We start from the raw sequence: 21,454 nt of genomic DNA on the forward strand, positions 1-21,454 counted from the left end.
CTTACCCAGGCATACGGACTGCTAGTCGGATGGATAATCTTGTTGGGTTTATCACTACTACTTCAAAGAGTGGGATTTACCTCATGTATTTTCAGCTGCCCTAAAGTCCGATGTGTAGCTTATGTTCTTCTGTAGCCTAAGGCTATTCTCCATGGTCAATGGGGAAAAACAGGCTCCTCCAGAGGGAGCGATAAGAAAACCCACCGTACTCAAATGGCCGTGAGCTGAGATGTGGCGAAGAGCAGCAGCGTGAAAGGCAGTGAAGTCCAACAGTACTGGAGAGACAAAATACAACTCCCCTAAAAGCAGAAGGCAGGCAGATAGAAATTCATCCCGCATACGCCAGAATAGCTCACATCGCCTCCTGGAAGGACTGGTTTCTCCCCAGTGACTACAGAGATCTTCAACACTTACACTGACTAAATGCTTAGTTTTCAGATGGTTAGAGGCAAGTGAAATGAGTACAGCTTTGAAGATCCAGCATCCACAGCTGTGAAGTTAGCTCTTAATCTGATCCTATTTTTTTCTGGAAGGCTGTTCATGCAGCTGGAATATAACTTGTTTGCTGCAGGTTGATCCATTTAAAGGATAAAAAAATGAGGGCAAGAGTAAGCGCTCCCCTTCCCATTTTTAGTTACATGCATGTAAATAAATGCATTCAAAAAGGAGACAGCCCTTGCACAGCTTTACCTTTCTCTATCTGACTCCTAAAATACAAAGAAAGAAAATAAAAGGAATTGCCAAGAGAAATCTTCTTGTGCTATAGGACATGGGGGGGGGGGGGGGGGGGGGGGAGAAGACACCATAAAATATGTAGATAAAAAAGCAAACCTAAGTTTTGACCATGTAAAGTTTTGGTGATGTTAAGAGGTACTCTCTGTACCAGCAATTTCAGACCCATTGCGCATAGGATACGGAGTTTTGCTGCAGCCCGGTCTGAAGCTAGCGTAGCGTCTGCGAAGTGATACCCATCATTTTGATACAGAGACATTCAGTAAGGCGTTTGGTATGCTCTGGGGTCAGAGGATCCAGAAGACTTTCAGCACCACAGAGCAAAGATGGCTGAATATTTATATCCTGAGGTATCACATTGAGAATGACTTACAGGAAAAATAAGGATGAAATTATAACACAGTGTAATAAAAGGCTTTTCCTAACGTTTTTATATAGAGTGATATTTAACAGGATCATTCATACTTTTTAACTGTAGAACCAGCTATATATCATTAAGAAAATGGAATTCATAGATAAATACGTTTATAAAAGTATTCTACCAAGGTAATAATCTCTTTGTGAGGAAACCCTGGAGCAGCGTACAAGAAGGAACACTGCAGAACGATACTGGAGATTTCTGACAGAAAGACAACTGGAGACCAAATGCAGGACTCTCGGCATTGCCAATTACTACAAATAAACTTAACGAAAACCAGACAGAACTGAAGAAAGATAAGATTTCCTGGACCAGAACTTCTGAACATGAATTGTTGTCTGAAAGAAGCATGTTGAATATGGCATATTATAATAGATGAGAAAAACAACAAAAGTGGAGCTACAATCAATTTTTGAAATAACAGAACCATAAATAAAAGAGCAGCAGTATCATGATACCCATCGGACCTGTATTTTGTTAATGAGGAGTAAAGGATTTCTGCAAAATAGGCTGTTAATGTAAAATCCATAACTGTGCCTAGACTTCAGATAGCTGTCTCTGGAATGATAGCTCCTAGTCTGCTCCTAGCATTGCCAAGAATACAAGAATATATACTGTATCCAGAGTGCAGACAATAAACACAAAACCTTTTTTTTTTTTTTTTAATGAACAAAATCTTTCAGTAATGGACTCGAATTGCAGGCTTTGCAGCAAAAATTTCGAAGCACTTTTGGAATGCAATGAGCGGTACGCACCCTGTTCAGAAGAAAAAAAAATAAATTTACTGCTCCAAATAGAGCCCACAGCTTCTAAATTAAGGCTCTGAAAGTTCCTTTTAAGTCTGAAAATTAAGCTCAAAATATATCAAATTAGTTGCTCCAAAACATAGACAACCAAAATCTGTTGCTGTCTTTTAATATATTTTTTTATGATTTGAAAAGCATAATTGTAACTGAAGCACTTTGTGCATGCCCTTTCCATTATCATTTGAACTGAAATTTTTGAAGTAGGTGCCCCAGCAGAACAGAAACAATGTTATGTGCCTGTCTCAACCAATTGCAATTGTTTTACGGATATAAGTCCTCAATTGTAGACTAAAGTATTCAAAACAATATTTCTCAAATACGCTTGAATATCAGATGACTCTCAGGGAACGACAATTTGTTAATTGATACAATAGTATCAGAAAAAGGATATACAACTGTCAAAACAGTCATTAAAAATTGCATTGTCTATGTATTAGTAACAAACCACATCAAGAAATTAATTTCTATTAGATGCGTGTGCATTGAGGGCAGGATGAGGAGCCACAAATCTTACCAGACTACATTTTCATGGTGAAGAACGGCAGGACAGAAACAACTTCAAAAAGGCTGTACTGCAGGGAGGGTTACCCCCCTAGGACAGGCAGCGCGCTGTTACAAGTGAAGGGAGAGGCGATTTGTGCGTCGCTTTAGAAGCACCTGCAGAGGGATGTGGTGGGTGCCTGAAGCGGCAAACAACCCGTCCTGGGCCCTGGCTCACCTTTGGCAGCGGGATTTGCGTGAGAACCTGCTGAAGGTCCATGTCCAGCCAGGCCACCTGTGAGGACGTTGCTTCTTTCTTCACCTCTTGGCCGAGCGTTTCGCAAGATGAAGCGTCTGACTCTGGTCATGGCTGTGGGCAGAGGGACCTGCTGCCGACGGGCATTTTGTGAAGTTTGGCTCAGCCGTTTCGGCGTCTGAAGAACATTTTGGTGGGAACTCATTAATGCTTGGTTATTTCTTTAAAGAGCTTTGCATGTGGCACGGCTGTCTGTTAGGTGTCTCTCTCTTAGCCAGGGCCAAAATAACATCTGCTACACAATTTGTTAAAAAAGCATTGTTGCCTCTAGTGAAACTTGGAAATATATGGTTTGTCCTAATGATTAGTTCTGACCTGGAAGAAAATTAAAGAAAACAAAAAGGAAAAAAAAACCCCAACCGCAAACCCCAAACTACTATTCTTCAAGCTACACAGTAACAGGACAAACAGAAATGGCTATCTAACTTTCTTCCTAGATAGGTTCAAAAAGGGGGAGAGAGCACGTTTTTTGAGGCCGTGTTCCTCACAGCTGTTAAACACCCTGGTCCAGGTGCGGTCGCTGGCTCGGGGAGTCCTTTCCCCCAGCCGCTGAGAGGTAGGTCAGGGAAGCCACGTCTGGCCCTCTTCCCAGTACTTTTTTGTTCTCAGAAGAAAAGCCACAGGCAGGGACAGGACACTAGATTATATGGACCTTTGCTCTCGGTCAATACAGCAACTTTTATATTCATAGACCTGTATCACTAGATTATATGGACCTTTGCTCTCGGTCAATACAGCAACTTTTATATTCATAGACCTGTATCATCCATTTACATTATCAAAAAAAAAAAAAAAGGGAAAAAAAAAAAAAAAGGTTAGATTGCATAGAATACAAAGAAACTCCTGGAGTCTCAATTCTTGCTTGTTTTGGTCCCATTTGGTGGCTGGAGGCTCTTGGGACAGACACATAGAGGCAAACCAGGCCTCGTAGTGGAAGGGACCCAAACTCAAATACATTTGTTGCCTGAAGCTACATAGGGGAAAAACACAGAAGGCAAACCAGAGAACTTGAAAGGTTTATACGAATGTTCATTCTGTATTCGTGCAAATGAATGCCACAACAGCTTTGACCTCTTTTCAGCTCAGTCCTAGCCAATATAACTTGTCCCAGGCATCTCTTACCTGCCCTCAGGTGTCATCCATCAGACGTCGGTTTTCTCTGGCAAGGAGAGATAGATCTGTCTCTCTGGCATCCTCCTTCAGGAGAACTTCAAGCCTGTACTTGCCTCTTCAAGTCACCGTGACTTGAAATTCATGGGGACAAAACTCTGCTCATTCTTTCTTACAGGCAATGGCTCTGTCAGTGTATTGCCCTGATCCTCAATTTAGTCCGTCTCGCTACTGTTAACTTTCTTCTTTTCTCCAGCCTCCTAAAACAAGCCAGTCTTTGCAACTGCCCTCAAGAAATGAGGCTTTTTTTTCCTCCTTTTTTTTTTTTTTTTTTTTTTTTTTTTAAGATGTGCTTGCCTCTCCAGGGAGCTGAATTAATTATCCTCCACAGGGGCAGGAGCACAGAAATAGCACAACACTGGCAGCACCGGTATGTTCGGGTTTGGGGCTTATTTCTTTAATACGGCCTATTGTAGCTCAGTATGAAAGACTTTATGGTTTGCAAGCTTCCAGTAGCTCCCATTTGTCACAAACACTGGTTTCTGGGTGGGGTCTCAAAAGCCACCTGTTTTTCCCCAGACTTCGCTCTTATTAAATTCAACAGTCCCCGTGGGCACGGCGAGAGCAGGAACCACGCGGTGTAGAGGTCCACGGGGGCTGATGGCTTTCCCAGGCACCTTGCTTCTGCGGATGCTCTGCAGCTCACGCCTTCCATTTCCTTCACCCGGCCGGGGAAGAGCCACTCCGGACAAATTTCTCCGCGGTGTCAGCACCTGAAAGATCGGCGCTGGAGGTGCTCGGGAGGAGAGACGTGAATATCAGAGCAGCGTCCCAAAATTGCAGCAGCACAACTCTCCTGCTGCAGCACTCGCTCCTTCCCCGTGGCCGGTGGCCCAGAGCTCAGCATCAGCACACACAGCGTTGCTCTTATGCACTGCTTCCACCCATAATGCTTTATCCCCTCCCTCACACACACATATATTAGAGTGAAAAGGTTTTATATAAGTCTGGAGGATTGGGTTTTATTTTTAAAATGTTTGCAGTAGCACTTCTGAAGCATCCCTATCGTCTGGCAAAAAAGGAAGTTTAATGTAAAACCATATTTCAGTCGCTCTCCCAACACTGCTGCTTCCCCTACAGAAATTGTTTTATTGAATCTGACTTCTTTGAAATGAATTTGATATTCATGAAAGAGCTCAGATTGATAGCTTGGAAAGCGATGGCCAGATTTCCACCCAGAACCCAGGTAACAAAACTGATTTCAGACCCGCTGCAATGACTGCTTGAAGAAGCTCAGTTTTTAAAGGGGTTCAGCTGGGGTTTTGGTTCTAATCCACAGAGAAACATTTCACCCATGCGCACAGCATTGTGCAAGGCAGTGTTCCCACTGACACCCGGACTTCTTCCCAGGCTCATTTTAAAGGCTTGGGTCGCCTGGGTTGGGTTCTGTGGGATAGCAGCCTCCGCATTTGGTGCCTTTGGGAGGCAGCGTAATGACAGACAGTGACCAGTAACGTGGTCAGTGGTTCAAACAACTGAACCAACATCAAAAAGCTGATTTATTACCTGACAGATTCAATCTTCTCTTTCATCAGTTTAGTTAGAAGGAAAGGAAATGGTTGGATTTTAAGAGCAATGTTGAAAAATATGCTACTGATGAAATATGAAACAGCAATCTTTTTCTTTCTTAGAGTATCAGAAAAGACTAGCCAGAGCCTTACACTAGTGGTTACATCCTCCTGTCACAGTTTAACGCCAGCCGGCAACTAAGCACCGCACAGCCGCTCGCTCGCTCCCTCTCCCCTCCCTGCCCTGGTGGGATGGGGACAGAATCGGAAGGGTAAAAGAGAGAAAGCTTGCGGGTTGAGATAAGAATAGTTTAATAATTAAAATAAAATAATAATAATAATGATAATGATAATAATAATAATAATAATAATAATAATAATAATAATAATAATAGTGAAAAGGAAAACAACAACAACAAAAAAGGACAACACCCAGGAAAAACAAGTGATTCAACTGCTCACCACCCGCCGACCAATGCCCAGCCCGTCCCCAAGCAGCGATCGCTGCCCCCTGGCCAGCTCCCCCAGTTATATACTGGGCATGACGCCATACGGGATGGCAGAGCCCTTGGGCCAGTCGGGGTCAGCTGTCCTGGCTGTGCCCCCTCCCAGCTTCTTGTGCACCAGGCAGAGCAGGGGAAGCTGAAAAGTCCTTGACTGGTGTAAGCACTGCTGAGCAACAACTAAACCATCGGTGTGTTACCAACATTGTTCTCATCCTAAATCCAAATCACTATACCAGCTACTAGGAAGAAAATTAACTCTATCCCAGGTGAAACCAGGACACCTCCAAAGGACTTCAAATTTTGCAGCAGCATTTGTATCTGTCCAAGAGCGATGTTCACATGACCCGATAGGCACAGCCACTTCGATATGAGTAAACACAGGTGCAGATTTGCATCAATCAAAAAAAAAATAAAAAAAAATAAATCTGTGTTATGTTTTTCCAGTAGCTCCCTTTTATTATCTTTTCCATTTCAATCTAGCTTTGTTCCAAGTTCAAAATAACAAGCCTTCGCTTTAGGCACAGTTGCAGTGCTGGTACGATACCTTACCAATAAAGATGTTCCATGCACAAGGAAAACAGGGTCCATCTTATTTTGTCTTATTTATATTGGGGAAAAATAGATTCTGAAGTACTGTAGATTTATTACAGAGAGCTTGAAGGAACCTCCTAATTATTATTCACTGCTTTATAGATCATTGTTAAAAGTGTTAATTTCAATTATCTAAATGTTTTTCTGGCTTGTATGTCATTTGCAATAAAATTACTAGGGCCAGATTTACTGGTGTACACCATTTGCTGTGTGCAATTCCAGCCTCGGGTTTACGACTGCTTTGTGTTGCTGGAGTGGTGCACTGAGCTTTCTAATGATTCTGGCTTATTGCCTTTTCCCCACACATTCTATATCAATTTATTATTCCATGGTGGATGGTTATATGCTTTCTACAATTTACTTTAGAAATAGTATTAAAAATGACGTTGACATGCATTAAATAATACTTTATTGATTTTCTTAAACTTGCAACACAGGAACGCACCTCTGCATCGCTAGCCCTAAACCGTACATACGTATATATGTATATACAGAAAACCACACGTATAATATAAGAGAAAGCCTGATGAAAGCCACACAAGTTGAACATAAATACATCTCAAATGACATCTTGAAAAATTGTGAGGGGAAAAAAAAAAAAGCAGCATACTGCACCACTGTGTTTTGTATGTGGGCACATTCGCAACATGAATGAAATACAATTTCTCCCTGAGCGCAGCGTCCCAATGAGCCACGCCGTTACAGCGGCTACACAAACCGCTCACCAAGAAGCCCAGGAAGGGGAGACGGCCACACGCCGCTCCCCCTCGCCTCCTCTGCACGGGGACGTTGTTGGGTTTCAGACCGTATTTCAAGCACAGAGTTTTGGTGCAGACATCCATCGTCAAGAGCCAAACAGCAACAAATCAACCCCGAAGCTGTAGGACTAGATTGTTTCTGATACCCAATTAGACAGGTTTTTTTCTAAAGCAGGAATAAGGGGAGCGTTTGGGTGACCACCTAACCTTTTGACTAACGTATAACGATTTAATTTCTAAAAGTCGCAACTCTAAGTGAGCGTGGAGATGAGGTATTTTATTACCCACATGTGGCTGCTTTAGATAAAGGCTTTACATATCCATTTTGGAAAGCATTTTGAAAACAATTTTTGTTTAAAATATGGGTAAAGGAATAAAAATGGGTCAAGGTGTATTCAACACAAGACATAATTATTAGCATGAGCTACAGCCTGAAGCATTTCAGAGTACACATGCCGCTAGATAAATATGACACTGGTGCAGCACAGTATGCTATCTTCTAAGCTAGCGTGCTTTTCATCATCCAGATGTCTTTGTATGATGTAAAGTAGGGCTGCATGAGACTTGCAGTCAAATGCAGTGCTGTCAGAAAGGTACGATCAATCATCTCTGCCAAGCTGACAGTACAGGATCTGATTTATCCTGCCTCTGACTCATATATTTATTATAAAATCAAAGGTAGCTAGAGTTTAGCATCAGTACAAAGTGCTGGAATTTTGTTCAATAGTGAGCTATTGCATGTGGAACAAGCATCAAATCTCCTGGCATTTAATGATTCATTTTAAATATATCTGGCACATGAATTAGCAAACAGAGCTGTGAAATACTAACAGCAGCCAAAAGTAATTTATGAATATTGAATTGCACTGTGCAGTATGTCAAGTAAAAATACAGCAAGAACTCCCTTAAAAGCTTCTTTGCTTGTCCCAGCTTTCTGGTAATCAGAACACCTGAGAGAACTGTGCTGAATGTAATGCTTCAAATCTCCAAAAAGAAAAAAAAAAAAAAAAAAAAAAGAAAAAAAGAGAAAAAAGAAAACAAACCCAGAAAACCTGAAACGTCCCCCTAGAAATGGGTAACAGGTATTTTTTTTAATGAAGTTGTTGATAATTGAAAATATGCAAGTAATTAAGTATACATAGATGGTTAATCATAAAATTCACTGCTGTGCAGAGTCTTTCAGTTTGTCCAAATCTATCAATATCCCCACAGAGTTTTCATAACCTCTAGCAGGGTTTGTCATGTGTCCAAATTTTCTAATGCAAGCTGGCCGTGTCAGGACCTCTAATGGGGTGTTGGAGTGCGAGTGCAAGGATTCTATTAAGACCCTGCAGCACATCTGAGATACCCCAGAGGAGCTGAGTATTTGATGTGGTAAGCTTTAAGATCCTCTGATTGCAGTCTGCAAACAAAACCATACAAGCCTGTAAGGGAGGAGCTGCTTGGCAAGGCTTTAGGTCCTTATGTGGCCATAACTCATGATCATGTTACTTTTTAAAAGTACTGTTACAGCCTGGAAAACTGGGTTTCTATGACGTGACAGTTTTCAGATGAGGAAAAATAGGAGGCTTAAAAAAAATCGAAAGTGGATGGGCAAGAATAGCACCCAGCTTAAAATTAAATACAGATGTCTCAAAAAGCTGGCTTGCAGAGGAGACACTGAAAGGAAATGCTTTCAGTGAAAAGTTATTTGTAACCTTCAGTCCGGGTGAATGTAGGAGAAAGCACTGGGGAAATGGCAAGAATCATCATCTGCCTAGGAATTCGTGTTTATACCTCTAAGATTTTCCTCATTTTCTCCCAGAAATTTTGCCAAGCGCGGCAGAACGCACACATATACACAGTCTAAAACACCCCTGGCTTTGCACACACCGTGTCCTGGGCTGTGGCACAAGCCCTTTGGAAACCCCCCGTCCCCTTTAAGCCAGAGATCCTGCCTTGATGCTTTTAAACAGCTTGATACGTAGGTACCGTGAAAGCTCAAGTTCTTGTGAAGACTTATTCATCTGTACAAGTCTGTCTACTACGCTATGCGTATTCACTGATTAGTATCCTTAGAAATCAGCTGGATATCATAATTAAGACAAGCCAGCATTGCTAGCAGCAAATTATACACGTACTTTAGATCCAATTACACTGTAATGACTGAGTGGCAAAGAGATATTGGCAGCTAACACTGCATCAAATGGCTTTCTTGAGGCAGAGCCAACAGTACGGGGTAAAATTAGAAAACTGTCCCATAACATTTAAACTTCTCATAACAAACAGGGAGGGGGAAAAAAAAAAAAACCAAAACACCAAAATTCCTAGGTAACAATTTTATAAAACATTGTAAGTACGAATGGTAATTGCAAAAGCCAGCTACTTTATAAAAGCCAGGACTCCGGCTCCCCTTGAAGAGAACAAGCTCTGGGCTCAGCAAGGCGCCTGTCTGCAGCTGCGGCCACTTGTTCACATCCAAAGCACCAGCTGTAGGTGGTGAGGTGCACCCCAAAGGAAGGGATGGTATTTCCCTTTCAAAGGAGATCTAGCTGAATTCCTGGGAGCAGAAAAAGGCCTGCAGAAAAGCTCAGCAGTGGGAAAGTTTTGTAGCTTGCGTTGTGAGAAGAGAATGAGCTACAGAAGCATAAAACTGAATGTAGCCACAGTGCTTTTATAACCATGTTGGATCATCATCAATACGATATTTAGAAAATATCAAAGCTTTGGTTTAGATCACAACACTGTAGACATTCCTGGTACAGGGAATGTAAAGGGGATCCAAACTCTCTCTTGATAAAGTCAAGCCTTTGTTGAAAAAGGTGTTTTATCCATTTGGGTCTTTGCGCTTCAAGGAAAAAATTCTTTCAAAAATTCCTTTGAATATAAAGGAAACAAGACAGAAAATGTGAACAGAATTGGTGTGTCAATTGTAGACGTGCGCCCCAGCAGTTTCTTGGCAAAAAGACAATAACGGAAATCAAATTAAACATGGACTGACAAGCAAGAAAAATATATAGTCTTCCGAAGGCAAGCAGGAAATTCCACGTCAGTTTGCCAAGTCTCAACGAGTCACCAGTAGGTGTTTAAGGCAAGGAGACTTCCCTCAGTTGCTCCAGACTCATCACCAGAGAGAGCTGGGTAACGGAGTGCACGGGGAATGTCCGAGGGGGAAATAACCACAACTGCCATCTTCTGCAGACAAGGGCTCCTGTCTGGGCACAGGGGTATCTCAGCCCTGACACCTCCCTCGGGCAGCACCAGCCTTCCCTGGGGACTGACCCCGCCAGGGCAGGGAGCCAGGCTGAGGGGGAGTCCACAGCACCTTAGGCAGGACACGAGCTGGCGTGGGCACTAGCGCGCTTTCCCAGGATGCTTATCCTCACTACTGTTCTGAGGCTTGCAGAAAACCACCTGTACAGACTACGTATAGAGTGTGAGTAAGTTTAAGAGAGGAAGCCAGTTCAAATGCCTGAAGGCCCAGTGATGTTCCTGAACTGGCGTTCATTACTGGCCTTGCCTGTGCCAGCAGCCGCACGGACACTGCAGTCGCTGCAGAAAAGACCCCAGTCTCAGGAAGCAGCCCGATAACCAAACAGGGGTTATCACACGTTGTCCCGCGCGTCCCCCTGGCCGCCTTCTCCTGGGTTCAAAATGCCGGACTTTGTCACTCGCATCCTTCCCAGACATAAATACACTTTTTGCACTGGACTTCAGTGTGTTCCCTGCTACAGGCTCTGCTATACGAGCCATCTGTGCTCCGCTGGTCATTAAACACAATGTTCGATAGGTATGTTGGAAAAATGAAATACCTACTTCCTCCCGAAGAAAGATCAACACCCATTTTTCTAAGACCTATATTGATTAAAATCTGTCTGGATCCTGATTTATGCCTAATGCTTGAACCAAAAATTCCAGAGGTACTGAACGTTATGGAAAGTCCTTTTCATTCTTGTTGCATCAACACAATTAGCTACCTACCTTGTGGGTATAGGTTACTTCTATCTTTTTCTGTAGAATAATGTTTGAAAAATATTCTTAAATTGAAGGCTGATTTTCCTCTGAAAATCAAAAAACAGGAGCATACACGTTCAGCCAATATTTATATATACACAGTCAAAGGCAGATGAACTTCTTGCAAGCAAAGTTTTTTGGTTTGGTTTCAATTCAAATTGAAAAATATGGAAAATGCAGTGTGTTCTAGTCAAAAGAAACCTCTATTGCAATTTGAATTGAAAATAAGTAATTCTTAGGGGGCAATTGTGATCCTCAGTATCAATCAGTTTAGAACGCAAGGGCTTTCAGTAATTTTGTTATAGTGGCTGCAGTAACTTAGGGTTCATTTCACTCCCGCTCAGCTACCTAACATGTTAAGCATGCCTAAACGAGTCATCCCATCTCCTCCTTCAAGAAAAACAGAGCTACGAGCAATTCCAGAGATCAGTTCATCTCATCTACCTTAAATACCTGTCTTAGCATGGGATGCATCACATCTGGAGGCAGCTTAGTTGCCTTTCTCTAAGCCAGCTTGGCCCTTAGTTTATGATGTCAGTCAGATACATATTTATATCAAATCAGATTAAATGCCTTTGTAACTGTACACTAGCATTAAAAGACAACTTTTGAAATGCACAAGTGAGAGTAAAAATAAGCAACGATTTCTGTATAAAGGGAAAAACATACTAAAAATTAAAAAAGGTGGCATAAAAGTTATGACAGTTACTTCATTTTGAATGGCTTTCCCCAAAGTATTTAGAAGCTTTCTCATAAAAATATAACTTGAACACATGTTATGGCAATATATACAAGTATATATATATACACACACACACACACACACACACTCCTACAAGATATTGGATGTTTAGCTGCTGAAGCCGCAGCTCTGAGCTATCCACCTCTCTCCACTGTGGAGAGGCTCCAGAGCCAGCTCCTAAAACACTGTGATTGATGCAGCAGTATTTTAAGGCAGACCAAAATCAATGCAGGTTAACTTAAAACACTACATGGGAAACTGCTGCAGGCCTGGGAGCTGATTGACAAGGCAAGGAGCCGGCGACAGGCATTGCGCTAAAGCATCTTTGCTCCTTGGCCACAGCCGGAGGCCGCGGTGTCCCTGGGAAAGTGCTGCCAGTCGGCGGCCTGTCGGCACTACCGCTTCGCAAACCCCATGCCATCGTGACAAAAAGCACCCCTGAAACTTTGCAGCTGCCAGTCACGTCAAAGACCTCAGTGTGTTTTGTCTTGTACCAAAAACGTCTACACACAACAACGCAAAAAGGGCACAATACCTATTAAAAGCTCTGTAGGCTGGATCTGGAAGTATTTCACACAACATACACAATTCAGATTTTATCAGACTACAGGCACTTCATTTAAAAAAATGGGATTGTCTCTCACCTGCTTTGATTCCTGTGTATAAAGGAAATTACCTGGAGTAGCAGAAATGCATCGTGAAAACCCTAGGCCCAGACAAGGAATGTATTGCTGACGTAGGGAAGGAAAATGAGACCCTCTGGCTCCCATCCGATAGCCCCTCGAAAGCCATGGCAGACTCCTGGGCTGGGAGGGGAGGGCAGGGACAGACCTGCAACATGCGGCACCAGAGAAAAGGTCGCTACGCTGTGCCCATGCAGAGCTGGGAGCAGGCTTCAGAAATCAAAACGTGCCCCTCAGATAAAATTATGCCTTAGGCCACGTAGCAGTCCAGATCAGGAGGCGCAAAGATAGGTCAGCATCTTCGGAGGCTTCAGATACTGAACTCTTTCTCTAACAGGTGTTGTACTAAACCTCGTCAGTATTTGCTACTCACATAAAATGTTCATTTCTGTTACCTTTGATGACACTTCTGCCTATATGCCAGAAGAGCAACAAATTCAAAGCAGAACGGCAGCACCCACCTAAACAAAAAGAAAGAAATGTTTTGACAGAGTCCAGCTGATAAAAAGGTGCAAAGAACAAGGAAAAAAAGGTAAAAAAAATGGCCTGACCACCTCAGGCCCTAATAAGAAAAATTATAAAGTTTATCCTTTATTCTAGAAGAATTTCCTTTATGACTCTGAAGGCAATACTTTTAAAAAGTATTAAAAAATAACCTGATGCTTTAAAAAAAATTATAACTTGTTTTTCCTCCATTTGTGAGGATATGCTTCACTTCAAAGTGTAATAAAAGTCCTTAATACTGACTTTTATAACACAGTGGAAACCCAGTTATAATATTTTGCATTTTGATTGTATGTGCTAAAGAAACTCAACTTGAAATTAGAACCCCTGTGCATTTTCAAAAAAATAGTTTTCTATTTTGCAGGTAATTTTTTTTCCTCCTAAAATATACAACTTCACAATCAATGAGTCACAGCATTTCCCTGGGGAAAATTAACCCCTTACATCAAATAAACCTAGTAAAATGTGGTCATTCAATCAGGCTTCAGGAACATTTCTGAACTTCAACGTCCACGATGAGAAAATAAAGCAACATTCAATTATATTTACAGAGCCCATTTATTTCTACAAGTTAATACTGCCTACATTTAAACTTTCAAGTAATGTGGCACAATCGGATTTAATACGTGGAATAAAACAGTTGGTGCTGAAAACCTGGCATCCACACTCTCACTGTTCAGGCGCTTTTGCTTTGGACCAGCTCTGGTGGGATCCCACGCGCTCAGCAGCCGTTAGCGGAGGAGTGTGTTAGGTGTGCTCCTGGAGGGCGTCAGGCAGTTTATTTTTATCCAAGAGAAATGCAGTTTGTGTACTCTGAAGATGCTCCACGATGACACAGGGCAAACCCTGGTGAACTGGGATGGCAGAAGAGGGCCTCACAAGCAGAATTCTGACCCAAATGTAAATACCAATTAAACACATGCACTCTCAACATAAAAATCTCTCTCAAAATGTTTGCCCAAAAAAGTTTCAAATAACACTTTAAGTTACTGTAAATAGAAAACATTTAAAGAAAAAAAATGTTTGCAAAATGTTTTCTGTGTCTTAAATTACTGCTCTTCTACATAATCAGTTACTCCCATTTCCCTACTTCTATGAAATTCCACCATGGAAATACAAGAAAGAAAAACATGTATAAATTTTAAGACATTTTACTGTACACCCTTAAAATGGTAGTTATTCTGATATATACAACACACATACAATACGCAGTCTCCCTTTACTGTAGTGGTCTGGCTACTAGTTGTGCTTTTCTCCCAATTTAGGAAGTTTAATGTTGCTTAGTTCCATAAAAGTTTTCATGAAACATATGACTTGCTGACAGCAAACAGCTCAAAAAGTAGTGCATTCAATATTTAAGCATTATATTCTTAACAGAGTGATAACAAACCTTAATCTTAAGGTTGAGTAGTCTTTGATATAAAACTGAATTTCTAAGCATAAAAAAATTTCTTTATCTACATCTGTCTTAAAAAAAGGGCAAAACTTCAGCTCATATTTGAGCCAAATCTCAGCTCAAACATCATTCTGAAGATGAATTTTGTTTGATTTTATCAGTTTTGATGGCCTTTCTCTGTTTCTGCTTAGATAAAACTGGGAAGAAGACATTGGCAGAGCACCTGTTCCTTGGTGTTTCAAAGCCCAGTTAATTGGAGTGTGCTTGAATGAAAAGCCCACAGATTAGGCACATATCCTACTCAAATCAACAAATCTATTGTAGCTTACCTTATACCTTATTCATAAAATGGTATTGCATTTATTGCCATGTCTATACAGTATTCCCACCAGTGACTATTACTCATTTCTGCCCACCGACAATGATATAAAACTTTAAAATCAGGTTTGCCTGACTGAGAACTGCAGGTCCATATGCTTCCAGATAGAAAATATTCATACAGCAACGGAGGTCTCACTCAAATGTTTTGACTCATTTGAAGGTGATTACTCAGTTACTGTATTTCCTATACATATGTACACAAAGAAACATTGGTAAAAACAGTAATCACTTCCAGACCGGTAGAAACTTTAACATGTATGAAATTACTGCCCCCAGGCTAAAATCTTCCTGCTCCGCTGGCAGAAATATTAATTCTCAGAAGGTGTTCCTATCGGCTATAGTATATCAACTCTGGAATGAAGAAACCTTGAACTTGCCACCACAAAGGTGTGGAAACTGCTGTGCTTCTGCATCAGTGTGCTGGTGCTCCCAGCGAGCCAAAAGAAGTCAGATCGGGCTGCCAAATGCAGTGATGGGAAGAACACTAGTAAGTGAAACTCAGCAGCTTTATCTCACCCTTTCTCTGGTGAGAGTGGGGTTCTTCAGGGACAACAAGCAGGATACATTCTTCACAGTACACCTGATTATTACTTACACATTCCTTAAACCTATTTTCAGTGACAACGCAACCAAAATCCTAGTTTGACGAACCTACGGTTTGTTAAAATATGACACTGTAACAAAAGAATTAGTAAAGAGATTAGTTCCCTCATAGCACAAGTTCTTGCTTTCTACATATAAACCAACCACATTAAAAAAATTTTTGCAACATTATAAAATACAGTTCTGGTAACTGACTCGCTCAGTATCCATCTCAGCTGTGACTTGTTCCTCCAGTCTGCAGAACATTAGGTAGGGGGAGAAATCTCCCTACTCTCTTCCTCAGGTTGAAATGAAACACCAAGCCAAAAGCTGTATGTGAAGATCATGATTTCTGGTCTTCTTCTGGTGGGATGACTTCCAAGAGGATTTGCAATGTTAGAGTGACCTTGTCTGCAAAGATAAAAGCATACACATAGGAAATTTTGGTGGGGATGGAGAAGGCAGAAGCAGCTAGGAAAAATTATCTGAGCTGCTATACAGCCTACTTGCACAGACGGTTCACAGTGGTCATATATACCAGGTGCATATATCATTTAAATGTCTGATTCAATTTTTTTCTTTTAAACTATGTTTTCTTTGCCCCTGATCCAAGGCTATGCATATACAATAATAATGGAAAGGTATGGAGTTATAAACTTGGTCAATAAAGGTCTTTGTGCATTTAAAGGCTATCTTAAAGCATGACTACTCTGCATAACTGCTTAGTTTTAACGAAGTTGCAATGTCGAAATAAAAGTCTGAAAGAGTTCAAACAAGTTAATTCAGCTGTGCCAAGATCTGTCTAAGCAAAAAAGAAAAAAAAAAAAAATAGAAGGAAACAATGATTACAAAGCTTCACAAGTCTAAGGATTTCATACACCCAAAGACATACATCCTGTCTTTTTGTCACTCTGGACATTTATTTCCTTCTGGAGTTTTTGGTGGTTTTCTTTTTAAGGTACTGATTCATAAATGGCATAGCTAATTTACATATAGAATAGTAAAAGAGCATTCTCTTACCACTCCTTTTGCTTGTCACTTTTTTTTAGTAACCCATTTTAAACAAGCAGGAGTTATTATAAGAGAGAGTTCTGGTCGTCCTTGTCTAGCAAGACACGTCAGCATTTACACCAGCACAAAGCGAGGAGGGTAAAACAGTGCAACTCACAGAAGACATGAACCAAAACTACTTTCCTGCTCTCCTGTCTAAGGCAGACTCTACCATCTTTTGCTCTTCTCTCCGGAGGTCACCAGTTCAATGCAAAGCCAGGTTGCCCTTAGACTATAAACTGATGGGGTCAGAGAGGCTGAGAGTCAACAGGGACTGCATTTTCCTCCCATCTCCCTCCCCTACCCGCAGCGGGGACTTCAGGCTGGGCTGAGCGTGGCTGGGGTGAAGGACAGGAGCAAAGTCAGCAGCAGAAAGCCAGCAGGGCTTCGCCCCTGCCATCCCACCTCTTCCAGATTTGAGGCTGAGCAAAGGAAGAAGAAATAAAACAGACTTTCTGTCAAGCTGAGCTGTGGTATTACAGCTCTTGGAAAGGGGCATGGCAGCAGAGGGAAAGCCTGGGCATCTTGAGAGCTGGCTGTGATTTTAATGTCCTGTTCGACAAACTGGACAGAGCCACCTGCGGCTAGACCTTGCCCTCGCTGTGGCGGGAGGCAGTTGCCACTCTTCCATTTCCACGGGGTGGTTGTGCTCTGTGCTGGGATGAAGCCATGGAGAAGCAACCAGACAAGCTGGGGGGGCCGGGGTGCTTGCTTGTGGTTTTTTTGGTTGCAATATACTCACGATAAGATAGCGTAAGGAGTGTTTTCCCCAATAATGTTCCAAGCTGTCTCCAGCCAGTATCCCTATATTGTCTGCTTTGAGCAGTACATGGAGGACTAGCTTCACATTTGTAACAAGACAACTCAACATATCATGACAGTAAGGATGACTCCCCCCCAATTTTAAAATTTTCCCTTTCAAAAGAAGAATTCACTGTAAATAGGTCCCAGGGGACAACCTTTATAAAAAACCCAGACGTGGTATCTATATAAGCATCACAGAAAGCTTGGGTGAGGAAAGAGCAGTAATTTACTGCATATGTATAAGACTGGACACAAAATCTGCAACAGCAAAATGCCGAGATGACTTCCTGCGGATCCAAACATCACAAACTCAACAAAGAGAAGGAAACTGAGCATATAACACCATGTCCTGAGCGAGCATCATCCTCTGGTGTTTGTAAATAACCCTGAAAGAGACAGGTTACATAAACAGATCTCTCTTCCAGCACAGGCTCGGGCCGTGAAGAAAGCAGGATTCAACTTTTAAGCTGCTCGCAATTCAATCCACTGTAAAGAAACAGATGTTTTAAACATGAGTCCAAGGTTGGGTTTTCAACTGAGGAAGCCCAAATGGAAGCGTTCTGGTGCTGGTGCCGCATGCTTTTACACACTGATCTGCTTCATAGGATTTGCTAGGCTTGACTTTTTTCATTTTCACATTAGTTCTACAAAAAGCAAGAAAGCGGAGGTCAAATGAAGCCTATACTAGCTGAAAATGATTTGTCCCAGCACATCTGGTGCTACAGCAAAATTTCTTTGGAAGAGAAGAGAACAAAAGGTTATTCTCATGGCAAAATACCACCCAGACCCTATTAACCCCACAAACTGTGGGGTTACCTTTTGTTCAATACAGCAATTTGGTAAGGAGAATGGGCAATGTAAATGCCATTAAGGACAGTCAAAACGTACAGAGCAAAGACATTCAGCCTTGGAGAGGATTTCTTGGGTAATCCATTTGAGGGCTTTGCTACTGTAACCAGCCTGAAACCCCTTTCATAAACGTACTCCTCTTCAGGCTGGATCTTTTATCCCAGTGCTCATTCTGTCTGTTCAACATCCCCTTCCTCTGATCCTTACAAAGCCTATTCTGAATATCCAGTCTAATCTTATCTGGGGCTGGTCTGTACTCATATGTTTTTGCACCAGTGCTGCCCTTTAATTAAATAGCACATGTTCCACGTAGGGTTTATGAGCAGCAGTCATCTCTCCTCTCTGAAGCACGTCTGGGTAGCCGAACAAGTCAAGTTCCCCAACCAGGTAACTTTGCAAATGGGTAGAGAGAGCCCCACACAGCCCTGTTCATGTGCTGAGCTGCGCAGAGGAAGCAGCCTGGGAACAGTCTTGGTAGCAGGATGCTGTGTTCAGGCGCCCAGGCTTTGACTCCCCCTGTGGTACTACACAAAATGCCTTGTTGAAGTCTAAGTAGATTGGATCTATCATGTTCTCTTTTGTCTAGAAAAATCAGTTATCTTCTCAAAGAAAGTTGCCCAGTTAATCTGGCAAAAATCTACCTCTTAAACGACAATCACATTTTTTCATGTTGTCCATTTACCTCGCGTCTGGAATTACTCTTTCATGCCTATGTACACCTAACGCATATTGTTTCAAGGTTAGAACATCAAGCTTGCAGCTGCCCCATGACTTTTCTATATCTCACAGAGGTACCTTAAGTGAATTTATCCTCATTCAATGCCTTTGAAAAATGCTCTCAGGCTATACAGTGGAGCTCCCTTAACACTCACAAAATGGTGCCAGTTTAATGACTCCACACAGGAGGTTTATTGCTTCTTCTGAGGAAGAAAAAAAAATAAAAATATCTTTTTATTTAACAAGTAAATCTCCACTCAGCTCCACCCCAAAACTGCCAGCATCAGTTTTCTATCATTACTGTTGTTATTTTAGGACTAATAATTACAAAATAAACAAGCTGTTTCACCCAGTGACTAGTGTCTGCTGCTTTCCCCTCCAAGCCAGTACACTGTGTCCATCCATAGGTATTACACAGGCACCAGGCCTTCTTCCTAGGAGGAGAATTTTGTTATCTGAAAAGCTAGAAGGTTCACCTTCATCGTCACAGCTGGCAGAAAAAGCTTCACATCTACCCAGTCTACCTTAAAGAGAATATTTTTTCTCTCACCCAAGTAATGTAGTTCAACACTGGCATCCTGTGGCCAGAGATTCAAGTAACTGTATTCCAAAACCTCGGAGACTTCACAGAAAATGCCAAAAATCTCCTGGGTTTGATAAGGGAAAATTTCCTAGTCCCTAAATGTCAAGGCTGAGAAATTATAAACAGACAAAAAAACCAACTATTTAATAGAATGTCCTTGTGCATATAACTGTTTTCATTTGCACTGGCGCTTTCTACCCATTCCCAGGACATTGCAAGTAATTTATAACTTTATGGATATAAAATTAAGACAACCAGAGCGTGCTAGCCTTAAACTAACATCTTTTTCTGTAAATACTTTCTACCCTATTGTCTATGGACTTCCCAGCATGAATTGAGAGAGAAATTCATAGATCCTACAACAGATAGAATATAACTATATAACATATAGTTATATAGAGAAAATACATATAAAAGGTTACAGTATAATAACATATATACAATAAAAGAATAGGAGTTTTATAAGCAGCTCATTTTAAACCATCCCTTAAGACTGAAGCACAGAAGACAATATGCATTTTTGATTCAGCACCTATACAAATAAACTATTTTTAGTTGAAAGCTTTCATGGGTTGAGTTTTTCTTTTGCACCAGAAGAGATTTTTCTTTCAGTTTTGTTTAATAAATTATCCATCATTCCTCAAATATTTTGCCTATGTTTTTGTTTTGTGTTTTGAAAATTACCTCCATTTTGGAAACCTCCTATCATGCTCAGTAACAAAAAAGAGAAGAATGGGGAGCTGTAACAAATGATACTGACTTCTTTCTAATTTAAATTCTTCAAACAACCCGTCTCCAACATATCAGAACTTCCACAAATGCTTTCAAAAACTTTCAGAAATGGTATGAAAAGATTCTCAGTGTATTTCAGGTGTGAAATACTACCGCCAAGTCACTCGGAAGTCGTTTTTCATGAAGCACAGAAACAATTTCCACAGAGGTGTGTCAGGCACAGTATATTTTGCTGTCATTTTGTTGGGAGCCACCACTAAGGACAATATCCCCATACCAAGCCCGACGGAGCCTGTCCCATTCCAAATACTCCACAGATGCGTGGTCTCAGCAGGGAGCACTGAGCCCATCCTGTCATCACAACTGTGATGTTTAAGTTTCCAAACCGATTCTCCTAGGAGTGAAATGCTTTCTCTATTAGCATAGGGCAACAGCCACAGGAGCGACACGGGTGATTTAAAAGGAATCAGATGTTTGTAGGGGAGGGAAAGGAGCAGGGGAAGAGGCATCCAGTCATTTAAAGTCAAGCACTAGCTGAGGAATAGGCTTGCTGTAAACATATCTCGTTAGTTAACAGACATTAATTGTAACCGGCAGAGCAATGCTATAGCACGCGCTGAAAAGAAACTTGCATTGTCATCCCCAGCTCAGAGCAGCTGAGAGGATCGATCGGAAGGATTTCACAACACGGGGAACCCTGAGAAATTCCCGGAGTCAGCACGAAGGAGTGGAGTCCCACCGGGGCTTACCGAGGAGCTTTCTGAACCACCTTGGCTTCTTGTCCCATACAATAAAGAGGTAGTAGGCAGGAACTCCGGTCAGGGTTATTGCAAATCCAATCCCTGTATTCACTGGATCAGAGTAAAGTGACAGTGCAACCATGAAGAGGCAGGTGAAGGAAAACAACGCTGGAATAAATAGAGGCACCTGAAACATAACCACACAAAGGACCATTACTTTACATTGACCTTGTTATTGAATGACTATGGCATTTAATGTTCCATGAAACTTAAATTGGATAAAACCCAGCAGTACAGGATAGTTCTGGAGAAATACGGGTATCTAGAACACGCACACAAAACGTCAGTGACTGCAGAAACCAAGCTACGCAGAGTGCTATGCAGTAAGCACCATAGAAGTCTTTTAATTACAC

General features: G+C 41.6%; 1 protein-coding gene across 1 annotated transcript in view; it reads right to left on the bottom strand.

Annotated features, from left to right (window-relative positions):
• Positions 1 to 15,909: 15,909 nt before the first annotated feature.
• Positions 15,910 to 21,454, bottom strand: part of SLC7A11 (solute carrier family 7 member 11) — a gene marked incomplete at both ends in the record, with an annotated part of 57,841 nt that continues 52,296 nt past the window's right edge. The window contains 2 exons of the mRNA XM_082315279.1: positions 15,910 to 15,977; positions 21,051 to 21,228. Of these exons, the coding sequence (XP_082171405.1) occupies positions 15,910 to 15,977; positions 21,051 to 21,228 (246 nt within the window). The remainder of the gene's footprint in view (positions 15,978 to 21,050; positions 21,229 to 21,454) is intronic.

This window comes from Platalea leucorodia (genome assembly GCF_965183815.1).
Source record: "Platalea leucorodia genome assembly, chromosome: 6".
In the NCBI taxonomy this organism is placed as follows: domain Eukaryota; kingdom Metazoa; phylum Chordata; class Aves; order Pelecaniformes; family Threskiornithidae; genus Platalea; species Platalea leucorodia.